The sequence below is a fragment of the Prionailurus bengalensis genome, chromosome A3, assembly GCF_016509475.1.
Source record: "Prionailurus bengalensis isolate Pbe53 chromosome A3, Fcat_Pben_1.1_paternal_pri, whole genome shotgun sequence".
Taxonomy (NCBI): domain Eukaryota; kingdom Metazoa; phylum Chordata; class Mammalia; order Carnivora; family Felidae; genus Prionailurus; species Prionailurus bengalensis.
In genome coordinates this window covers 58319969-58341113 of record NC_057354.1, presented here as the reverse complement: position 1 = coordinate 58341113, position 21145 = coordinate 58319969, and the positions used below count along the sequence as shown (strand labels likewise).

Here is a 21145-nt window from a genome sequence, read left to right as displayed (position 1 = left end):
CTCTCTGCCCCTCCCCCGTTCATGCTCTGTCTCTCTCTGTCTCAAAAATAAATAAATGTTAAAAAAAATAATAAAAAAAAAAGAGTGGATGATACAATGTAAGGGTCCTGTTACTAGTAAGTTCCAAATCTCTCCATGCACAGGCTAGGCATTTTAGTGACAGACACAATTCTGGATTCAGACTCAGGTGAAGGAAAGTGGTGATATTGGTCATCTTTAGGGAGCAGACTACATGAAGCAGCCTTTAAGAGACGGTATAGAGGTCAGCGTGGAATGCTATAGTAGATGCTATAGTAGCCTCAAACTTCAGTGAAATAATGCTTTTTCTTGTATTCTTGAGTCCCCTGCACAAGGCAGTTGGTTATGATTGTGTGTATTATCTCTTCCTATACCACTGAGGGCCATTTGTTACACTCTCGAGTGATGCCAAGGGAACATGGGTAGGGCTTCTCTGATGGGTGGGGGCATCTGACTTTTGGAGACTTAAGCTTATAGCTGAGCTACCCTAAGCGGGTGACTGTATTCTCTCTTGGTTAATACTGAGTAAATCACAGACAAATTTTTATCCTTTCAAACAACTCTTCCTGTGACCTCCTTAGCACACAATTACATGCATATAGATGTTTAGTACATTCAGCCCCAGCTGTAGTTTTTCTCCTGGGACTGTTATGCTCACCATTTTGGTTCTTTTAAGCAAAGATGATCCATCTGAGTAGGTAATTGTTTCAAATTTAGAGGTTGTCTTTTTGTTTGTTTCTTTAAAAAAAATAGAGAAGTATATTACTTTAGCACCCCACTGCCTTTCCTCATATTGGCCATGCCTTTTGAAAATGAGAAATGGGCCTAACTTGACTAGGTAAGGTAGTTGCAAGGTGAATTAAGAGAAAAGGTTAGCATGGGCCTCTGGTGAAAGTGTAGAGAGGAAGACTGTCATGCGAGAGTCCACTATATGCCAGATACAATGGCAAGGGTTTTATGTATTGTATGCACTTTATTTATAACCTGTCTATTCTAAAAAGAACATTGGGATCCTCCAGTGATCCTAGGAGGCTTGTCAAAGTTAAGCAGCTTTCCCAAGGAAATGTAGTAATGAAGTGGTAGCAGAAAAATGAAAGCCCAATGCTGCCAGAGCCCCAAATTTCATTTCTTTCAGTGTTGTCTTGTTTCTTGAAAAGGAGGGAGACAGAATTCTTGGACAGTTTTCTGATTTCAATTTCAATTTAAAATGGACCTAATTTTGGAAGACCTGGTATGTGTTAATGAAGACTAGTGCCTTTGTGTGGTCCACCTTCTGACACAAATAATTGATTAGTTGTTAGGTCTGATTCTCTAATCCCTTAGTAGGGGAAACTCAAGTTCTTGGTAAAGCAAATACTAAGTGAATTCATAACTCTAAGGTTTTATGCCACTGTCAGACTGCTAAGTCTTTTTTTTTTTTTCTTTTTTAAAAAATGTTTATTTGAAAGAGAGAGGTAGAGCACATGAGCAGGGAAGGCACAGAGAAGAGAGAGAGAGGGAGAGAGAGAGAATCCCAAGCAGGCTCAGTGCTGTCAGCACAGAGCCTAGTGCAGGGCTTGATCTCACAAATTGTGAGATCACGATCTGAGCCGAAATCAAGAGTTGGACACTTAACCGACTGAGCCATCCAGGCGCCCCTGCACTATAGTTATTCTTCATGATAAACCTGTGAGTTGAGCATCACTCTTACCCCTTTTATACAGACAGGAGACTGAGGCACTGTTATGTTACAGAGTGGAGGACATGAGGTGTGGACACAGTCTTGATGCTGGAGTCCATACTCTGGATCACTATCCTGTAGCTTTAGGATCTTGCCAATGCCCAAGACATGAAGGACAACTAAGTTTCCTGTGTGTTAATGCTTAGCACAGAGCTGGGGTTACAAAACTTTTAAAAACGACTGAGGTTAGGGGAACCTGGGTGGCCGAGTCAAACATCTGACTCTTAATTTCAGCTCAGGTCATGATCTTTTGTTTTGTGGGATTGAGCCCCATGATGGGCTCTGTGTGGACAGCCCCAGGGCTACTTGGGATTCTCTCCGTCTCTGTCTGTCCCTCATCCACTAGTGTGCACACTCTCTCTTTGAAAATGAATAAACATTAAAAAAAAAAAAGACAAGTTACAGACCCTATGACACACATAGGCAAAAATTTTAAATAAGTGATTCAGGAATGGACACTATCAAAAGATACTGAATCTTGGACAGACAGGTAGTAAAAATGGCAGTCAAATCAGAAATATAGGAGCCCATTTAATGTTCATAAATTAGAACTTTCTTGACACACAATTGTATTCCATGCCGAGCATCTCTGAGATGGAGCTTCTATAGATGTTACATGACTTTTTAGATCATTTTGTGTGCCTTATGGTAACATACATATAGGGCAGCATTTTTATTCAGGATTGTGGGTTACGTCGCTTTTAATGCAGAAAGAGTGCCAGACTGTGGAGCAGAACTGTGTGAGAATGCTGGGGAAGGTGTCTAATGGGGTACTGATGCAGCAGCTGAGGTAGCGGTTCAGATCTTTTGAGGCTGGGTATGCTGGAAGAGCATGCTGGTGGAATGGTAGCTGGGAAATGGCGGAAAGGGCAGGAGGTGTTGTTTCTTGGATCATGGACCAATGTGGGATAACCCTTCTTGTCTCAGAAGCAGAACTTGAGACTGAATTGCAGGTGTATGTGTTGTGGCAGGTGGTGTCCGCACTTTTGAAGACCAGGAAGGTAGTTCACTTTGGAGGAAGGTGGTGATGTCTGCGGATTGGTGAGAGTTGGGTTGAGGTTCTTGGCCTATGGATTTTGTCCTAGTTTCCTGTATGTTGTTATTGTGCACTTACTGCTCATGAACTGCTCTGCCATTGCAGGAATCCATGGTGTCCCAACCACATACTGTTGAGATGTAATTGTAATACAGTGTCATTTTCATGGAGTCGTTTTGTCCTAGATGTAACTTGAGTTCCTGGGTAAGCTTTCCAGACTAAATGGAGAGCTTCCCTCAAGTTTCAAGTTCTAAAGTTCCTAACTGTTCATCATGAGACCACAAGAGAGACAGGCTCTTGGGAAATATGGGGACATTCTTTGTGTTTTACATTTGTTGCAGACCATTGTTCATAATGCCCTGAAGTAGATCATGCTCAGGATATCTGCGTAGCTCTATGTTACTCGCCGGAGAAAAGGCCGGCAGAGCACTGCAAAGAGTGGATGGAGAAGCACAGGACTGACAGGAATTAAATCCATTCCTGTTCATCTGGGTGAGAGGAGAATGACCTCACATTGGTTTGAAATGCCAGGGATAGAAATAGTGGGTTTTAGGTCCTAAGTCAGGAATTATACTATAGCTGTAAGAAAGCACTCTCTGTTTCTGCATCATCCCTATCTCCCTCTGTTCTGGGTAATTATTTTCCAACGTCTCTACCTTGGGACTGCAGGAAAGCTTCAAAGAAGACTCTCAGTATTACTTTCATAAAATCAAGTAATGGGTCTTGAGAGTATACTGGGGAAAAATGACTTTTCCATTTTTTGACAGTAAATACCTAGAGGTTTTTTTGGGTCATTTCATTCTTGCAGGATGTTAAGAAAGAAAAAGTGACTATCCCGTTGTATAGAAGAAAATATTAAGTTGCTTAGATTGAGAGGTAATGATATGTAAATTGAACCCAAGACAGAAAGAAGGAATTGATGCTTTATCAAAACTCAGTTTGTTCTACTACTTGTTTATTAAGTGTGGTTCATTGGTATTACAAACCGTATTGTTCTATTGGAGAGCATGGGACTAATTTCATTATCACTTTTGAGAAAAATTACAAAAGAGATGATGCATTGAAACTTCAGCCATTCTGTTGTAATGATCATGCAAAACAGTGGTGCCAATTGTGTTTCTTTTTTTCTGTTTTTCAGGGTCGACATGTTAAAACTGGTCAGCTGGCGGCCATCAAAGTTATGGATGTCACTGAGGTAAGATTGAGGCACAAATCTATCTATCTATCTATATCATTTATGTTTTTATTAAAAAAATTTTTAAAGTTTATTTTTGAGAGAGAGAGCACAAGTGGGGGAGGGACAGAGAGAGAGATACACACACACGCACAGAATCCAAAGCAGGCTCCAGGTTCTCTGCTGACAGCTCAGACGTGGGGCTCAAATTCACTAACTGTGAGATCATGACTTGAGCCAAAGTCGGGTACTCAACTGACTGAGCCACCCAGTCGCCCCTTAAAAAATTTTTTTTTTTGAATGTTTACTTATTTTTGAGAGAAAGAGAGAGTGAGAGTGGAGGAGGGGCAGAGAGAGAGGGAGATACAGAATCTGAAGCAGGATCCAGGCTCTGAGCTGTCAGCACCAGAGCCCGACACGGCTCGAACTCACGAACTGTGAGATCATGACCTGAGCCTAAGTCAGATGCTTAACTGACTGAGCTACCCACGTGCCCTGAGGCACAGATATTTTTAAAGAAATCATTATATAAAAGACAAGATTCCCCTGTCCCTCCAACCCCCATTGTAAGAGTATTGTTCTGTTTGTAGAATCGATCTTGAACAAATTACCCCCCTGTGACATTGTGGGTTTATAAGGTCCAGCAGACTAGTTGGTTTAAATTGTTGCAGATGGTCCCCAAGTAACTAGGAATCAGTAGCATTTTCTTAAAAAAAAAAAAACAAGGGGGGGGGTGATGTCATCCTTGGCAACTTAATGGACCATAATTGGAAACATCTTCTCTAATGGAAAAGAAAGATTTGAGAAGGGATCATGGAGGTCACATGAATAGGGAGATTGAGGGGTGTGGGGTAGGGGAAAAGCTTCTCTAGGGTATTAGGCCACATTTGGGCCATTTCTTTTATTTTTAACATGGGGAAAGAAAACAGATCCAGCCAAGTTCCCAGAGGTTTGAAAACAGAAACATCTGCTAGAATGCTGAGCAGATTGTTGGCAAAATTTAGTAGCAAAAAATAGTTCTTGAAATGGTCACATGAGGATTTACTCTGTAGCTTTAGATGGGAAAGAGGAGAGTTTAACTCAGACAAAAAGTAAGTGTATGTGTTCTTGTGTGTGTGGATGTATATATATGCATAAGTCTATATTTAATTTTTAAAGATAATCCTAGATTGTAGTGAACTAAATCCATCTTACTTTAAATTATTTTTATCTGAAATTTTACTTTTCATTCTTGTGATTGCTTCTGACTTGCCTAATTGTAAATGAAATTTACCATCATAACATCACAGATTCTAGAGTTAGCCAGCAGCTGTGGGGATTTGGGATATCTTTAAATCAAGCCATATCTCCAAATCTGGGGTTGATCTAGGGAGACAATGGCTAAACTGATCTCAGGTGTGCGATATTGAGTATTGTAAAGAGGTTTCCTCCTCAGCCCTATTCTCTCTTTGGTCTCTAAGAACATGCTTATCTCCACTATAAATATTTGTTAGTAAGAATAAGAAAATATTGTTGTCTGTGGACTATGGGACATTTGAAGACGTAACGTTTTATGAGATGGCTGCTCTTTTTCTGTCAAAGAAAATACTGAAGACTTTATAATGAAAAAGTACCCGTGGACTATTTATTATTCTCTTGCTAGAGTGACCCTATCTTGATGTACATCTTAGGGGGAAATTGGATGCTTTCCAGTTAAATGTTATTTTTAAGATTATAGAGTGGTGAAAGGAGCAGAAATTCTAACTTAACTGTAATTTAAATACAATAGTCAAGTTATTTATGAAGTGCCCTCTGTGAATGGAATGATGGATGGCATCTTCCTGTCAAGCATCCGTTCCTGCTATTGTGCATGTTGCCGGTGCTGCACTGGGAAATGGGGTAGCCAAAGCCTATACTTTTTGGCGTTTGTTAACATACTTCCTGATTTGTGTACGAGCAGACAAGGTGCCATTTTAAATGTAAGCTTTTGGAATTTTACGAAGCACTTTGAAAGTCCTCAGGATTGTGTTTCTTTCCTCACTTCAGCCTGTGCTGCTCTGGCTGACAAAGCTTTTGTCACCAGCCAGGCTGTGCTCCCTTCCTCATCTTCTCTGTAGAGATCCTCTTCCTCTAAGCTCAGCTCTGATTATAACTGTGCAATATGTGAACACTCTTTTAAAAAAGGTGTAAAATATAGGAAAATACATTTTTTAAATGTTTATTATTTATTTTTGAGAGAGACAGAGTGCGAGTGGGGGAGGGGCAGAGAGAAAGGGAGACATAGAATCCAGCATGGGGCTTGAACCCATGAACTGTGAGATCATCACCTGAGCCAAAATTGGACACTTAACTGACTGAGCCACACAGGCGCCCCTATAGGAAAATATTTTTAAAAGTTAAATCCTTATTTACTACCTTACAATAACCACTATTGGTGCTTTGGTTTGTTTTACTCATCTTTTATGAGCATGGCTATGAAATACATATCTATGTGTGTAATAGATGCTTTTGTATTCTACTTTTGAATTGTATACAAAAGGTACTTCCTTGCCTGTAAAATCAGGCAATGTTGGACAAATACATTTTCAGGACTCCTTTAAAAATAATTATACAGAACCCATGTATTCAGGTAAAATGAAAACCAGATGGTGAGTCTTCAGAACAAATACAAACCCAATCAGCCATTTACCATATTGGCATCTCAGTAATGTTTCTTGTGTGTTGTTTTCATACAGTGACCTCTGTGCTATAACTTGGGGCACAGTCAGGGCTCAGAGCAAGTAGTGATTATGGATAGAGGATGTCATGCAGCTGGCACCCTGGAAAACATGCCCTTGCTACTCCTCACATCAAGAACTTCCTAGCTCTTGTAAAGTTTTGGGCATTGGCCTAGGGGGGATCTGGGAGCAGGCTGGCATGAGGGGGAATTTGCAGCTGAATTTTCTGGTTTCAGCTCCAGCAGGAGGGGCTGTTGGAGTGGTCCTTTTGATGAGAGCAGGCTTCTGTATGGTTTCTTTCTGTCTTTCTTTCTTTTTTTAAGTTTATTTATTTACTTTGTATGGGGAGAGGGGGAGGGACAAAGAGAGAGGGAGAGAGAGAATCCCAAGCAGGCTGTGCACTGTCAGTGCAGAGCCCAAGGTGAGACTCGAACTGAGGAACTGTGAGATCATGACCTGAGCTGAAATCAGGAGTCTGACGCTCAACCCACTGAGCCACCCAGATGCCTCTGTATGATTTCTGATTTCTACTCAGGAGCAGAAAGTGTGAATGCTTATTCTTCAGGAAAACAATAGATTTGTCCTGACTCTTGAGCCTCTTCCTTAGGTCAAATTGAGAGGCAGTTACCAGGGTACTAGTTATTCCTCAGGCTCAGAAGGCCAGAAAAGTAGTAGGTGTGGGGAGGTAAATGGTCTAGCTGCTCTTCTCCCCAGCTGTCAGCTGTTGGCATCCCTGAGTGAATGTGCTCTAGGCTGGCTGCACTGAGTCCCTGTCACCTCTGTACTTGATTTTGTGATCCTGGACAACTGAGCCAACTGAGAATTCAGATTGCACCCTGAGGTGAAGCAAAGGTACTGTGTAGGAAAGTGAGGGGCCTGGATGGGAGGTGTTTATTTGTAGAAGATGTACAGATCTCTCTGTATTTCTTCTCTTCTCAGACTTTAACAATCTTAAGAATTGACTATCTTTAGGGTTTTGAAGGGCTTTTTTTAAAAGAAAGCTTATCATTTCTCAGATTGGTTGTGGGAAGGGTTTAAGAGCAGGTTAAGGATATGTTCAAACTGGAGAAGACCAGGACGTGAGATCTATAATGTGGTGTTTTTGTTTTTGAGGTAGTTATAGATTTGAAGAATTTGCAGAAAATTACATAGGGAGTATATAGGGAGGTCCCATGTATCATTCACCCAGTTTTCCCCAGTGGTAACATCTTTATAACTGAAGCCCTTGCACAAAACCAAGCAAGGCAAACAGTTGCTCTCACAACTTAAGGATTTGACCTGTCCTCCAGTGTGTGGTTATAGCAAACAGGCCTGCACCATTACGCAGTGTCTGCCTGCATGGCTTAGAACCAGTGCAGGCCACTGGCAGTTGGCACTGATCCACTCCACAGAGTTTGTTTAGAGTTCCCCAGTTTGACATGCACGTATGTGTTTTCAGGGAAACTTGATTGAATTGGTTGTTTGAATTCTTGATAAATCCCTTCTTTTCAATCCTTGTGTCTTAATTGTTGTTATATGTGAGGGGCTGGTACTTTGTTTCTTGCAGTTTGGGGATATCCCATTATTTTGAGTTAATGCTCTGGAAGATAAAAAGGTGAATTAGCTAGACCAGTAATTCTCAACTTGGGGTTCATAAACTCTTGGAGTAAGATTTATCTCTGAGAAATAAATTTTATGTTTTCATTTTAGTAATTTCCCCCAAACTTTTTACTATGGAAATGTTCATAATTACAGAACTGTTGAAGGAATGAACACTCTCTCCTTTGCTCAGATTCAATAGTTGTTAACATTTTGTATATGTATTACTTGTGTATTGTTGTGCCACCACAATGACCCTTCACTTGTCCATACCTGAGTGTACGTGTCTTAAAATACAGTCTTCTACATAATCCTAATACCACCTAAAAGAATTAAATAATGCTTTCAGAATTTCTCCTGATGTTCAGTCTGTATTCAGATATCCTCAAGTGTGCCAAAAATGTTTTTACAACCATTTTTTCAAATCCTAGTCCTGCCAAGGTTTGCACATTACATTTGGTTATCTTTTAACTCATTTCTTCATCCATTCCTCTGTGTCCTCCTGGCCCCTCCCATTCTTTTCCCTCCCAGGTATCTGATGTTCACTCAAGTTTGAAAACGCTTACTTTAACGGAATCAGGAAAGAAGCCACCCCCGCATATTTACGAGTGAAGATTTCTAGCTCAGAGACACTGGCACCTCTTGCTCAGGAGTACATTGCTAGTTAGATTACAGAGATTAAAACCCAGATCCTTGATTCTCAATGAGCCTTTGAAAGTAGTCACAGTTTCAAACATTTGGTTCTGAGTAGGCTTGTAGAAAGACCTGATTTGATCTGGACCTTAAAGAATGAATGGATCTTGACCATTTTTCTCCTTTCCAAAGTTTTTTAGCAGATCACCCAGAGCAAACTGTTTGTTGTTTTTTTTTTTTTTTTTTGTCTTAGGATCAAAATGTTTGTGGTTGGTAGTTGTGACTTATTCCTTAGAGGACAGGAAGATGTCGGGCCTGATGCCCATTGGGGGACAGGAAGCCAGCCCGCAGATTTTATTGAGTACCCTCCGTATTCTTGCACTGTGTTCTAGGGATGTGAGAATAAAAGGTATGTAAAAACACAGCTTTGCCTGGAATAGCCAGTAAAAACCTAGCCTCTGCCTATCATCAAATTGAAGAGGCAAGAGCCACAGAAACAGCCCAATGCAAAGCAGCATAGATCATATCTGGTAGGTAGAACAGCGTTTGAGCACCATCTGAGCTAGGTCCATGAAAGAGGAACAGGACAAATTTCTTGCTCTTAAGGAGTTCATGCTCTGACAGTAGGGAGCAAAACAAACTTACTCCAGTGACAAAGCAAGGCCCTGTCAGGCTTGACAATTTTCTCTCTTTTCATTTGGAGGGGAGCACAATGTAATGAATGTGCTGTTCTTGTCTAGACTGAACATAAGAACAAAAGGAAGCAAGGGAGAGATCTCTGTGGACTGTGTGACCTATTGTTCCATCCTGTTGTTCTTCAGAGTCCAGTTAAATGCTGCAGGCCTTACAGCTTGGTACTGGCTTCTTCCATTTCAGGCAACGGGTGGCACTTTCTCCCTGCCCTTCCATGGCTCTGGCCCACTCACGGTAGCATCGCTCACTGAGGGTTGTCAGGAGAAGCCGCCTGTGCATCAGTGAGACCATGGGCAGCTGTCAGTTTTGACAGCAGTTGTGTGTCCTCCTCTACCTCCCTCCCCACCCCTGCCCCAGTTAGTCTTTCTTTCTTTGCCTTTACTTTTTACCTTTCTTCACAAGCTACCTTCTGTCTCTTTGCTACTGAGAGAGAAACTGATGTGCCAAGTTTATGGCATGCCAGATTTCTTATCTGGCATTTTCTTACCTTTGATAACTTCTGACTTAATTTAAATGACCTTGATCCTAGATTGCAATTCCTAATTAGGATTGTTTTCCTTACTCAGCTTTTCTATAGATAAAGATCACAAGTTGTATCTCTTTATTATTATTATTATTATTATTATTATTATTACTATTGTTATTAATACTGGTACAAGTCTGAAGAAAAGCTCTTAAATCGATTAAATTTTGATTTATTTTAATTAAAAAAGCATGACAGTGATTTTGAGAACTAATAGTTCTATCCTTTGTATCCTCAAAGAATACAATAGTATTTCTCAGCTTTATTTTCATTATCACCTCCTGAAGAAGCCTTTGCAGATATTTTTTCCTAATCACCCTTTGTGAAATTTTAAAGTGTCTATACATCTGTTCATGTACTGTATGTATATCTTTATGCTCTATACATAAAAATGACTTAAGCTTTTTCTCTTCCACCTCCAAAAATCACATTTCACCCCTGTTGGGGAGGAGAATGATACCACCCAAATTGAGAATACCTGGTATAGAATAAGATAAACATATGACCTTAGACAAATGAGCTAGAGTAAGTATTGTGCTATTTCTAGTATTTTCTTTTTTTAAAAAAATTTACCAGATACTAGAACTAAAGTGATAAAGAAGATCTACTATCTGGGAAAGTATAGAGTGCATGAAGTGCTAACACATTTTTTTTTTTTTTTTTGACTTGTGCCAGGCATCGCATTGGGTATGGTAAAGGCACTTGCTTGAATTCACATAGCAGACTTTGAGACTGATAGTATCATCCCCTCTTTCTAGAAAGAATGAACAAAGGCTTGGACTTGTATCCAAGCTTTTCTGATTGTAAAGCTTGCTTCTCTTTCTTTTCAATCTATCCTTCTTTCCCCAAAGTAATGTGGAGGGCAAAGGTTGAACTTCTCAACAAATAGGTAACTGTTGAAGTGTTTTAAAAATAACTGCTGATGGTGATACGACAGTGAAATTTTTTAAAGGATTAGTTTTTGTTTTTTGGCAGAGATAGAATGTGTTTCTATTTTGGATTAATTCGTTCTAACTTAAGAATGCAACTGGATTTTACAAAATACCAAAATTCTTTGTTCTTATCTATTTAATAGGTAAATAAGCAAAGGAAGATTAAAACTAGGTCAGCTGTATACCTCAAATGTTTTGTCTTTCATTTTGAAAAGCCTTCATTTTATTTATGGATGACAATAGTTGATACCCAGAAAGGCAGTTGACCTGGTTTCATAGCTTGTTGCCAGAATAGCATCCCAATCTTATTTTCATTGCCCTGAGATATCTCTAGTTCACATTAGGAGCATAGTATAGTGCTGTTCTGTAGTTGTCTTCTAATGTAGTAGCCAGTAACAAGTTGCCATGCCTTGTGAGTTGTAGGAGCTCAAATCTTTGGTGAATTGTATAGGATGGTCTGTTTTTTCGTGGATACTTGGAGAAACTTATAATAGATCTACATTATTGTTTTCATTGTCCGAGAACATTATAGTAATATATTAGAAATAGAGGACTCTTGAAGATATGATCCTATTTTATAGCATTCTCAATTTTTGTAATATTAATAATCATAGATGTTATACATTAGTCATAAATAAGTTAAGATCTGCTCCTCACACTTAAATTTCATCCCTCTAAGGAAAGAAAATAAGAGTGTTTTAAAATTATTAGTGTTTAGAAAGAGTTCGTTTTTGGGTTTTATTTTTAGAATTGCCACTGAACTAATACAAATGATTTATCTTTTTTCTCCTCTTTCCTATGAAGATAAATTTGAAACCTATATATATTTTTCAAGGTGAATTTATAGTTTATGAGCCTCATAGAAAGTCTGACTCTGTTATATTTAATAGTCATGTCCTGGCTTTTACCCCAAGACAGTAATAACACCCTTTGTTAGAGTAGGGCCTAGAATGAAATTTAATAAAGCTTTTAGTTTCCTCATCTGTAAAATGAAATAATAATTCCTACTTCATAGGCTTTTGTCAGAATTAGAATTCTAGAATAGATGTAAAGTGTCTAGTATATTAATTTTTTACATAGTAAATGAGGGTTTCTTTGTTTTCTTCGCTGGGTTAAAGATACCAAGATAAAATAACTCACTTTTGCTGAAGACTTCTGTTACTCCTGGACTTTGGTTACTATTGTTATTCTCCTTTGATATTCATGACTCTGTTCTTTCTGTATCTTTCACTCCTGAAGGTTTCTGCATCGGGTGGCTTCTTTGTCCCCTCTAGTTATAGGCATCTCTGTCTGGTTCTTGGCGATTGCTTTTGTCCTGCCCTATGAGCAGTTTTCTAGTGCTCTTTTAACGACTGCCTAGGGAATAATTTCTATGCATTCATTTCTTGCTTCTGTTATTCTGTACTGGATTAGAAACTCTTTATAGGAAGCTAACTCTTAGGATTCTCATAGCCCTTCTAGGCTTATGACAGAGCCCTTCACATGGATGATGCTTAGCTTACTTTGCTGTTTCTAAAGAATGTCCTGGCAGTTTTAAAGATTTTTTTTAATATTTATTCATCTTTGAGAGAGAGACAAAGACAGAGCACGAGTGGAGGATGGGCAGGAAGAGAGGGAGACACAGAATCCAAAGTAGGCTCCAGGCTCTGAGCCGTCAGCACAAAGCCTGATAGGGAGCTTGAACCCACCATGAACCACAAGATCATGACCTGAACCAAAGTCAGCCTAAGCCTTGAGTTGGACGCGTAACCATCTGAGCCACCCAGGCGCCCCTGTCCTGGCAATTTTAATGGAGAATTTCAGAAAGTGTTATGGACATTGACATAAAATATATAAAGATTTCCTCTTGTAAATTAGAGGCAGCTCTTAATAGGTGTGTACTAGTATATTTTTATTGTATTACTGTACTTTAAAATCCTATGTCTTCTTTCTTGCTTTGTGGGATAGTTTTAAAAAGGAACAGAGAAAAATGTCATTCATTCTTACCAAAAATATGACAAAGTACTAATCACTTTGGCCAGATGCAGTTTTGGTTTATTTGGGACTGGAAATGGCAAATGTCAACCATAGTTTGCAGGGTTTTTTGTTTAATTTTTCTTAAATGCTGTTCATGAAGTTGCACTAATTCATTCATTTAAACCATTCCTGAACACCTGGTCTTTTTAATACCTACTATTCTCAGATCTGGGGTGAAATAGAAAATTAATTATGCTCTAGAAGGAGCTATTCTTGATCTATTGGTTAAACAAAACTTACTGTGAACGGGATGCTCTTTGTGATTGTTAATGAGCACTCTCCAGGCAGCTTCCATAATTTTAGTTTAATTCCATTGTTTAATGAATCAAAAGCATTTTTCTAAGTAAATAGTTGAATAAAAAAGTCACCCAGCAAATTCTGCATAACCTAAACTGCCAGTTTTAAAATATGGGCCCTGGGAGCACCTGGGTGGCTCAGTTGGTTAAGTGTCCTACTCTTGATTTCTACTCAGGTCATGATCTTACAGTTCGTGAGATCGAGCCCTGCGTTGGGTTCTGTGCTGACAGCGTGGAGCCTGCTTGGGATTTTCTTTCTCCCTCTCTCTGCTCTTCCCCACTCATTTTGTCTCTCAGAATAAACAAACATTAAAAACATAAAATATGGACCCTATTCTTTTAAAAATCTCATCTTCCCTCTCCACCATTTTTTTTTTGGCGGGGTGGGGGGGGGGGGCGGCTATAAGTGAAAAATCTTGACATCTCCCTTCCTGTTTCCATTCCCAGCAAATTTATTGAAAAAGGTGTGTTGGAGGTACTCAAGACCATCCTCAGGTTTGATAATTCACTAGGAGTACACAGGACTCAGCGTGTAGTTTTACCCTCAGTTGCTATTTATAGTACAATGGAAGGACACAAAGCAAAAATAGCAAAGGAAAAAGGTGCATGGGATGAAGTCCAAAGGGAGCCAGGTATAAACTTCCAGGAGTCCTGTCCTGCTAGAATCCTATAGGACATGCATCATTCCCCCAGCAGTGAGTTGTCCTGTGAAGTGTTGTTGCCTGCCAGGGAAGCTCGTTACAGACTCAGTGCCCACATTTTTTATTTGGAACTGGTCACATAAGCACATCTGTCTGGCATGTACCAAAAATTTCAGACTACAAGCAGGAAAACAGGTGTTCAGCAATAAACTACATTCTTTATTCAAACCATCTAGGAACAGTGAGACACTCTTATCAGTTCTAGGAGTGGGGGAAACCCTCCTGAAATCCAAGGGCCAACCTCGCAAGGAGGCCATTCTAGGGATAGTGTTCTCAGGACTTGGGACCAGACTCTTCTGAACTCTGCATTCATTTCTCAGCGTCTCTAATTGGGTGTCTAATAGCCCACACTTAACATATGTCATGTGAGCTCCTACTCTTCCCCCATAAACCTGTCTTACCTGTAGCCTTGCCCTTTTTCAGTTGGCATTCCCAGCCTTCTGTTTGCTTGGGCCAAAAAAGCCTTGGAGTCCTTGGTGACTACTCTTCCTGTCATATATACTCACCTCATTTGTTAGGAGATCTGTTAGTACATCCTTCCTTCAAATGATACCCAGTTTCTGTCAAAATAATCATGGCCATTGGTGGACAGTGGGAGGGAGTGAGCCACAAGTTAATAACTGTTGAATGTAGATTATAGATAGGTACAGGAGAGTTTATAATCCTGTTTTCTAAACTTTGGTGTATTTGAAACTCATAACAAATTATAACCATCATAAACGATCACACACGTGGACCTGTCTGCTACTACTACCACCACCCTATCCACCCTTCTTTTCTCAGCATGGCAGCTCGGCGATCCTTTAGAAATGTCTGATTGGAGTCTTTCACTGATTCCTTACTTAGCTCAGAGTAAAAGCCCAGGCTTTCAAAGTGGCCTATAGTACTTTGCTTGATTGGCTCCCTGCCCTGTTCTGTCTCAGACCTCCTCTCCTACTTCCCATTTGCCCTCCTCCAACTATACAAAACTGCTCACTCTTCCTCCACCTGCCAGGGAGCTCCTGCCTAAAGACCTCAACACCTCTCACTTGCTATTGTTTCCTCCCCTGGAATGCCATTCTTTCAAGGCTATATGGCCCACTCCCTTACCTTCCTACTCTTAATGCCTTTATCTTATTCTTAGTTTTCCAGTTCCATACCACATTGTATAACTGGCCTATGTATTATACTTAGTGTATATCAACTGCCTCTATCATTACTCCACTCACCCCTCTCCCCCAGGAACATAAACTCCATGATGACAGGGATCTTTGTTTTTTTTCAGTGATACATAATCCCAAGCACCAATTCAGTGCCTGGCATACAGAAGGCATTTCACGAATGGTCGTTGAATGAACAAATAGTGCCAGTGCTGGGACACATATTAGAAATCTACTAGAGTGCCCCTTCTTTCTTTTTCTGTGTTAAGAACCCAAAGCTCAAAGAAGTTCTGTATAGTTGGTTAATGATTTTGTATGAGTGTGTGTGTGTGTGTGTGTGTGTGTGTGTGTGTGTGAGTGTACACATATGCTTTTGTTTATGAAATTATTTGAAAATTAAGCTTTTAATAATCTTTTATATATCATGAGATACCCTTTTAGATGTGGTAAAATGGTAAAGCAGGACAGGTGGAAAGAACAGATTTGAAATATCCTGTGCTCATTTCATTTGAAACACTTCATTTTTTAAAATGGTAACCCTTTTTGGGGGGCGCCTGGGTGGCTGTCATTTAAGCAACCAACTCGGTTTTGGCTCAGGTCATGATCTCATGGTTCATGGGATCGAGCCTGCATTGGGCTCCATGCTGAGCTTGCTTGGGATTCTCTCTCTCCCTTTCTTTCTCTGCCCCTCCCCTGCATGTGCATGCTCTCGCTCTCTGTCTCTCTCTCTGTCTCTCAAAATAAATGGGGCTCCTGGGTGCTTAGTCAGCTAATCATCTGACTCTTGGTTTTGGCTCAGGTCATGATCTCAGTTTCATGGGTTTGAGCCCCATGTGGGGCTTAGGATTCTCTGTCTCTCTGTCTCTGCCTCTTCCCAACTTATGCTGTCTCTGTCTCAAAATAAATATATAAAAAACTTTGAAAAATAATAAAAATAAAATAAACATTAAAATGGTAACTTTTTTAAAAAGAACTCCTTAACACCCCCACCTACGTTTTTCTAAATTTAATGCCAATAGATGCTGTCCAGTTTAAATTCTGTTTGTAGGTCCTACGTATAAATTCATAGCCTAAACTAAATTGCCCATATAATAAAACTTAGTGGAATTTCTTGTTTTCTTACTCTGTTAATGTCCGGTGAAATCTATGGTAAGAACATGCAGTGTCTTAAGTTGCTATGACAATGAAAGAGCTTTTAGAATAAAAGCTTTAATTGTTCAATTGGAGAAACCTCACTGCTCCCCCTCCCCTCAGCTTTATACCCTGAGAGAAAGAAAGTGAGAAATCTTTAGTGACAGAATTCCCTATCTTCTAATTATTCTGACTTTTGTACTAACTATAGAAAAGAGTGTTGACTTTAGTGGGAATTATCTAAAGCAAGATTAGAGAGGCAGCTATTTGATCGGCTAAGTTTTTAGCATCCACATCTGCAATATTGTGGGTGCATTACTAATCCATACATACATGGCCCTGAAAACAGTGGAGGAAGCTAGGCTCTCTCTACCCCAAGGTGGGGAAACTCCTTTGACAAAAGAGCAGACCCTGAAAGAGCAGCCTTTCTTCCTATTATTCCCCATGCCATCTCAGCTGTGCCACAGATGGGACTCAATCCCCTGGATTTTTAACTCTATATGCTGATGTGCCATGACGAAGCCTAAATTATATTATAACTATAATCCTGCGTCAAAGCTTGTGTTTGTTTTAATTGTTCATTTTTACAGATTCAAATTTGTCCCTTTGAACCTTGGGCATTATGTTTGTTCAGTGTATGTTAGAGGTTTTCAGTGATCTTTAGGATCATTATAATCATTCAGCTTCTATTCAAAACCATGGTGAGGTGAAGGAAATTGATGTGCTGTCTCCTCTCCCTAGTACTCACTGCTGCTAATTGGTCTCCCACTCTGATGCAGAGTACAAGCCCTGACTAGGCGGAAACCTGCCTCTTAACCCAGACTGCTACTGTGATCTGTGATCTGATGGTTGTCACGGTGTCTGGAGGCTCTGAAGTCCAGTAGACTTTTCTCCTGGCCTGGGAACCCCATGCCAGTTTTCCTTTATCTTGTTTCTTTTATATCTAGACATTCTCAGATACCTTTTTTTTCCTTTGTCCTTAATATATATACCTGTGCTGTAGCAATGTATTTTCAGGTTTGGAAAGGTTTGGAAGAAGCCACTTCTCAAGGGTAACTGTGTCTACTTGCATTTGTCTGTATGTGAAGTATAACGTGAATACAGAAAAAGGCATACATTATAAGTTCAGTGAATTTCCAAAAAGTGAACACATCCACTCATGAGCCAGCAACTGGATCAAGAAACCGAACATTGCCAGCTCCCCAGGAGTGCCCCTTGTGCCCCTTAATTCCTCCCCAGAAGTATAACCACTATCCTGACTTCTAACACGAAAGATTATTTTTGCTTGTGTTTGTACTTGGTATAGACGGAACCATACGGTACGGTTATGTCTGGCATCTTTCGCTTTATGTTTGTGAGATCCATTTATTTTGCTGCATAGGGAGATAGTTTTATTTATTTTCATTTCTTTTATTATTCCAGTGTGTCCCACTAGTTTTTAAATGAATACATCACATCTCTCCATTTGGGTTGTAGAGCTCGCCATGCAGCCTAGCACCATCTTGCACATAGTAGGTGTTGAATTGACTTGGTGCAGAAATAGAAGGAAATTTACCCAGTGTAGGAACTTCTCCTTTAATAGATACATGCTGAGGTCCGTATTATGGGGAAAACTGTCACTTCTTTATTTCTCATGTTTGGACATGATTAAATATTTGACCTCTACTGATTTAATATTATTTGTTTAACTAGTTGCAAGAGTCATGAGAAGGAGTGGATAATGTGCTAACTTTTGATGACTGCAAAGAAAGTTATTACTTAGGAACTTTCAGAACTCCTATCTTCATTAGAGTCAGAATTTTTTCCACTGTCACAAGTCTTCAGCAGAGTTTTCTCTACGGCACCCTTGGGGATTCTTATTTGGCTTGAGTCTTTGAAGTGATGTCATATTGCTCTTGAGTCTTCATCCTGTTTGTGAGGCTTGTTAGCTTTTCTGCTGACCTTGCTGTTTGGAACATGTCCTCCTTGCCTCCTCTAAGGTGGTGGAGGTTTGGGGTGAAATAAAGATAGGAAGGTGAAACCCAACATAAAATTCCAAGCAAGCCTGTGTTCTTGCCCCACCCTATCCTGCGCAGCACCCTCCCTACCTTGGTTCCTCACATATCTTCAGGTGAGAAATCTCTCAGGGTCTATTCATTCTCATTTCTATAGGACAAGGATGGTTTAAAATCCACAAAGTCTTTGGTGTGACATTCTGTCATAACTAAGAGAGCAGCAGTAACAGTAGTAACTGTTAGAATGAGGGAATGTCATTATGTGGTATTTCCTGATGGTGAATCACCTTCCCATGAGTCCCCAAATGAGAGGAGGTGTGCGTTTGAGAAAAGAGTGGATGAACACTTGTTTGTCGCTGTTTCACTTTTAATGCTCTTGGGCTACATCGAGTCTCCTCTCACTTTTGTTCACTTATTGAAGATGCTGGATTTTTTCCCTTCTGAGGCTAGAACTAAAGAAGATTCCCTGGTTATTTGTTCTTCCTTAAGTTGTTTAGAAAGAAGATGTTTTTGTTCAATAGGGGAAAGGAAGAAAAAGGTTGTTAAGACAAAGGAGATTAAAATTTGGAATGGCAGTGTGAAGCAGCAGCCTCTCTGGGTCTTTGTGAGAACCATGGTCATACTGGACCTGGTTCCTCTGTGTGACTTAGTACATTGGAGTGCTATTGCTCACACAATTCCAGCAGCCTTTTCTTATGTTTTCCCTTCCACCTTCTTTAGCCTAACATGGCACTTCTTTATGATAGCTTGAGTAAGTAGACTAACAGTGTGTCTTGCTATATTTGTATAAGTGCCTTCTAATGGTACCGTGGTTCATAGGGAGTGTGTGTGTGTATGTGTGTAGGGTGACTGTCATTATCCTTTAGTCCAGAGACAAAAGGGTCAGGAAAGTGGTAACATTTGTGGTCAAAGATGCATCTTCATAGTGAAGTCCAGGAAAGTGAATTGTTACTTTCAAGATAAGCCCCTTGCCTTACTAGTGATTATAGGTTCTAGTAATTTTCCTCTGTGTGTTTTCATTTTCTGCATGAGGAGGATGGGGAGTAGCTGCCCATTTCTCCTCACTTTGCTAATAGAGTTGGAGAGAATTTGAGATGAGTGCTGTATGGTGTTGGTGCAGTGTGTGTAGGGGTTGTGGCCTGGGAGCTAGCTCATGGAGGGAGGTTGCTGGCTTCTGCAGACAGACACAGGGACTCTGCATCTTCCTCTTAACCCATGGAGACCGTGGCTGTGGCCCCCACTGTGGTTTGAATACAGCAAAACTTATAGCTGATGTTGCTTCAGGTAAAGCTGAGGTCATCACAGACGGTGAATGTTTTCTCAACTACTCTTGTCATGTTAGCTTAGAAGTTGGGGCCTTTTTGTTTTACTGCTAATGCTTATCTTCTCGATGGGAGGAAAGTGAAAATTTATCCTCCTCTTCCTCTAAGAAAGGTTTAGCTCACTGACAGTGGTATATGTTTATATTTATTATGTTATAATTTTATAATAACATTTATTATAAGTTACATGTATTTGTGGTGTGTTAATTATAGCTCAATAAAACAGTAGGAACAAAAAGTTAAAGTGACGTCTGGAGTATTTTTGTTTTTTTATTTATGAAATATAGATAATCTAGGGGGAAAATACAGAGAAATAAAAGATGAAAAAGCATTTCATAATTCTGTCACCTTGGCTTAATTACTGTTAACATGTTAGTGTATATTTTTCTGTTTTCATATATTCTAGATACATATGTGCCTGTACATATAGAATTATCTTTTACATGATAAAATAGCCTTTTTTTCTAGCATTAAAAGTCATGTACTTATTTAGAAAGTTGAAAGATGGAAAACCTTTTTTCCTTACACTGCCCTCTTCTCTCTACCGCTACCCCCCCCCCCCCAAGATAAGTGTAGTTGACTGGTGTGTTTCCAGTCTTTTGCAGATTAAAGCTATTTCTTATTGCTGCTAATCACTTAAGGAACTCCCCGTTGAACGTGTGTGTTTATTTATATGGCTGCATTTAGTTTAAAAATAAGTTCAGATTTATTTTAAGCTTTTTCCTAAATAATTTAGATCAATGCTTTAGTCTTATGTAGTCTCAAACATAAACTTCGTATAGATTTTTTTGAGTCACTACCTCACAATACCTTTAAACTTGTTAATATTGTGCATATACTCTTTATATTCATGTAGTGGTTACTTCTGTCCATATACTTTGTTTGGACAGTGTAGTCTTTAGCTTGTAAAATATTACAGGACAGGCTAGTTTAAGTAACTTCATAATACTGTGTGACTGGAAACACTTTTTACTTTTAGTTGTTTTTCTATTTGGCCTATAAGATCTTGAAAGGCGGGCACTAATTGCTCCTGTACAACATGGTTACTTAATCTCAATACATTTTCTGCTTCTTAAATGACAAGGTATTTGACATTATCTTTATTATTGTAGCTCATCTGAATATAAGGAAAACTGGAATTAGGGAAAGGAAGCAGTATATAACCTAGGAGAAGCCTGATGACTGTTTGAAACTAATGTACTGTTTTAAATATCTTTGATAGATTCTGTGTATTTCTACTGATACTTGCTTCAAATTTTCCATCAGTTGCTTAATTGAGGTAGTTCATTCTCAGTATTTGTTTACATATTATCTTCAGCATCTGTTGCTTCATTTGTATGGAAGGCAAGATAGCCGGCTGCCAGCCCGTCTCTAAGCTGGACTGTGACCTCATGTCTGTGATCGATGGACACAGCTGTGGGGTTTCCATGTGTGCTTGGCAGCACCAGCACCAGAAACATCTGGTCTAAGAATGTAGTTCTCTTCTCCTGCAACCTTATGGAAATTATTTGGTGCATAGTGGAATAATGCCAAGCATCCTTAC

The 21145-nt window shown here is 39.6% G+C and overlaps 1 protein-coding gene across 50 annotated transcripts in view; it reads left to right on the top strand.

The window, feature by feature from the left end:
- The window catches only part of MAP4K4 (mitogen-activated protein kinase kinase kinase kinase 4), a 194552-nt gene that overhangs the window by 78753 nt on the left and 94654 nt on the right, over positions 1-21145 (top strand). For all 50 annotated transcript variants that reach the window (XM_043603119.1, XM_043603103.1, XM_043603125.1 and 47 more), the window contains exon 3: positions 3913-3969. In XM_043603119.1, the coding sequence (XP_043459054.1) occupies positions 3913-3969 (57 nt within the window). The remainder of the gene's footprint in view (positions 1-3912; positions 3970-21145) is intronic.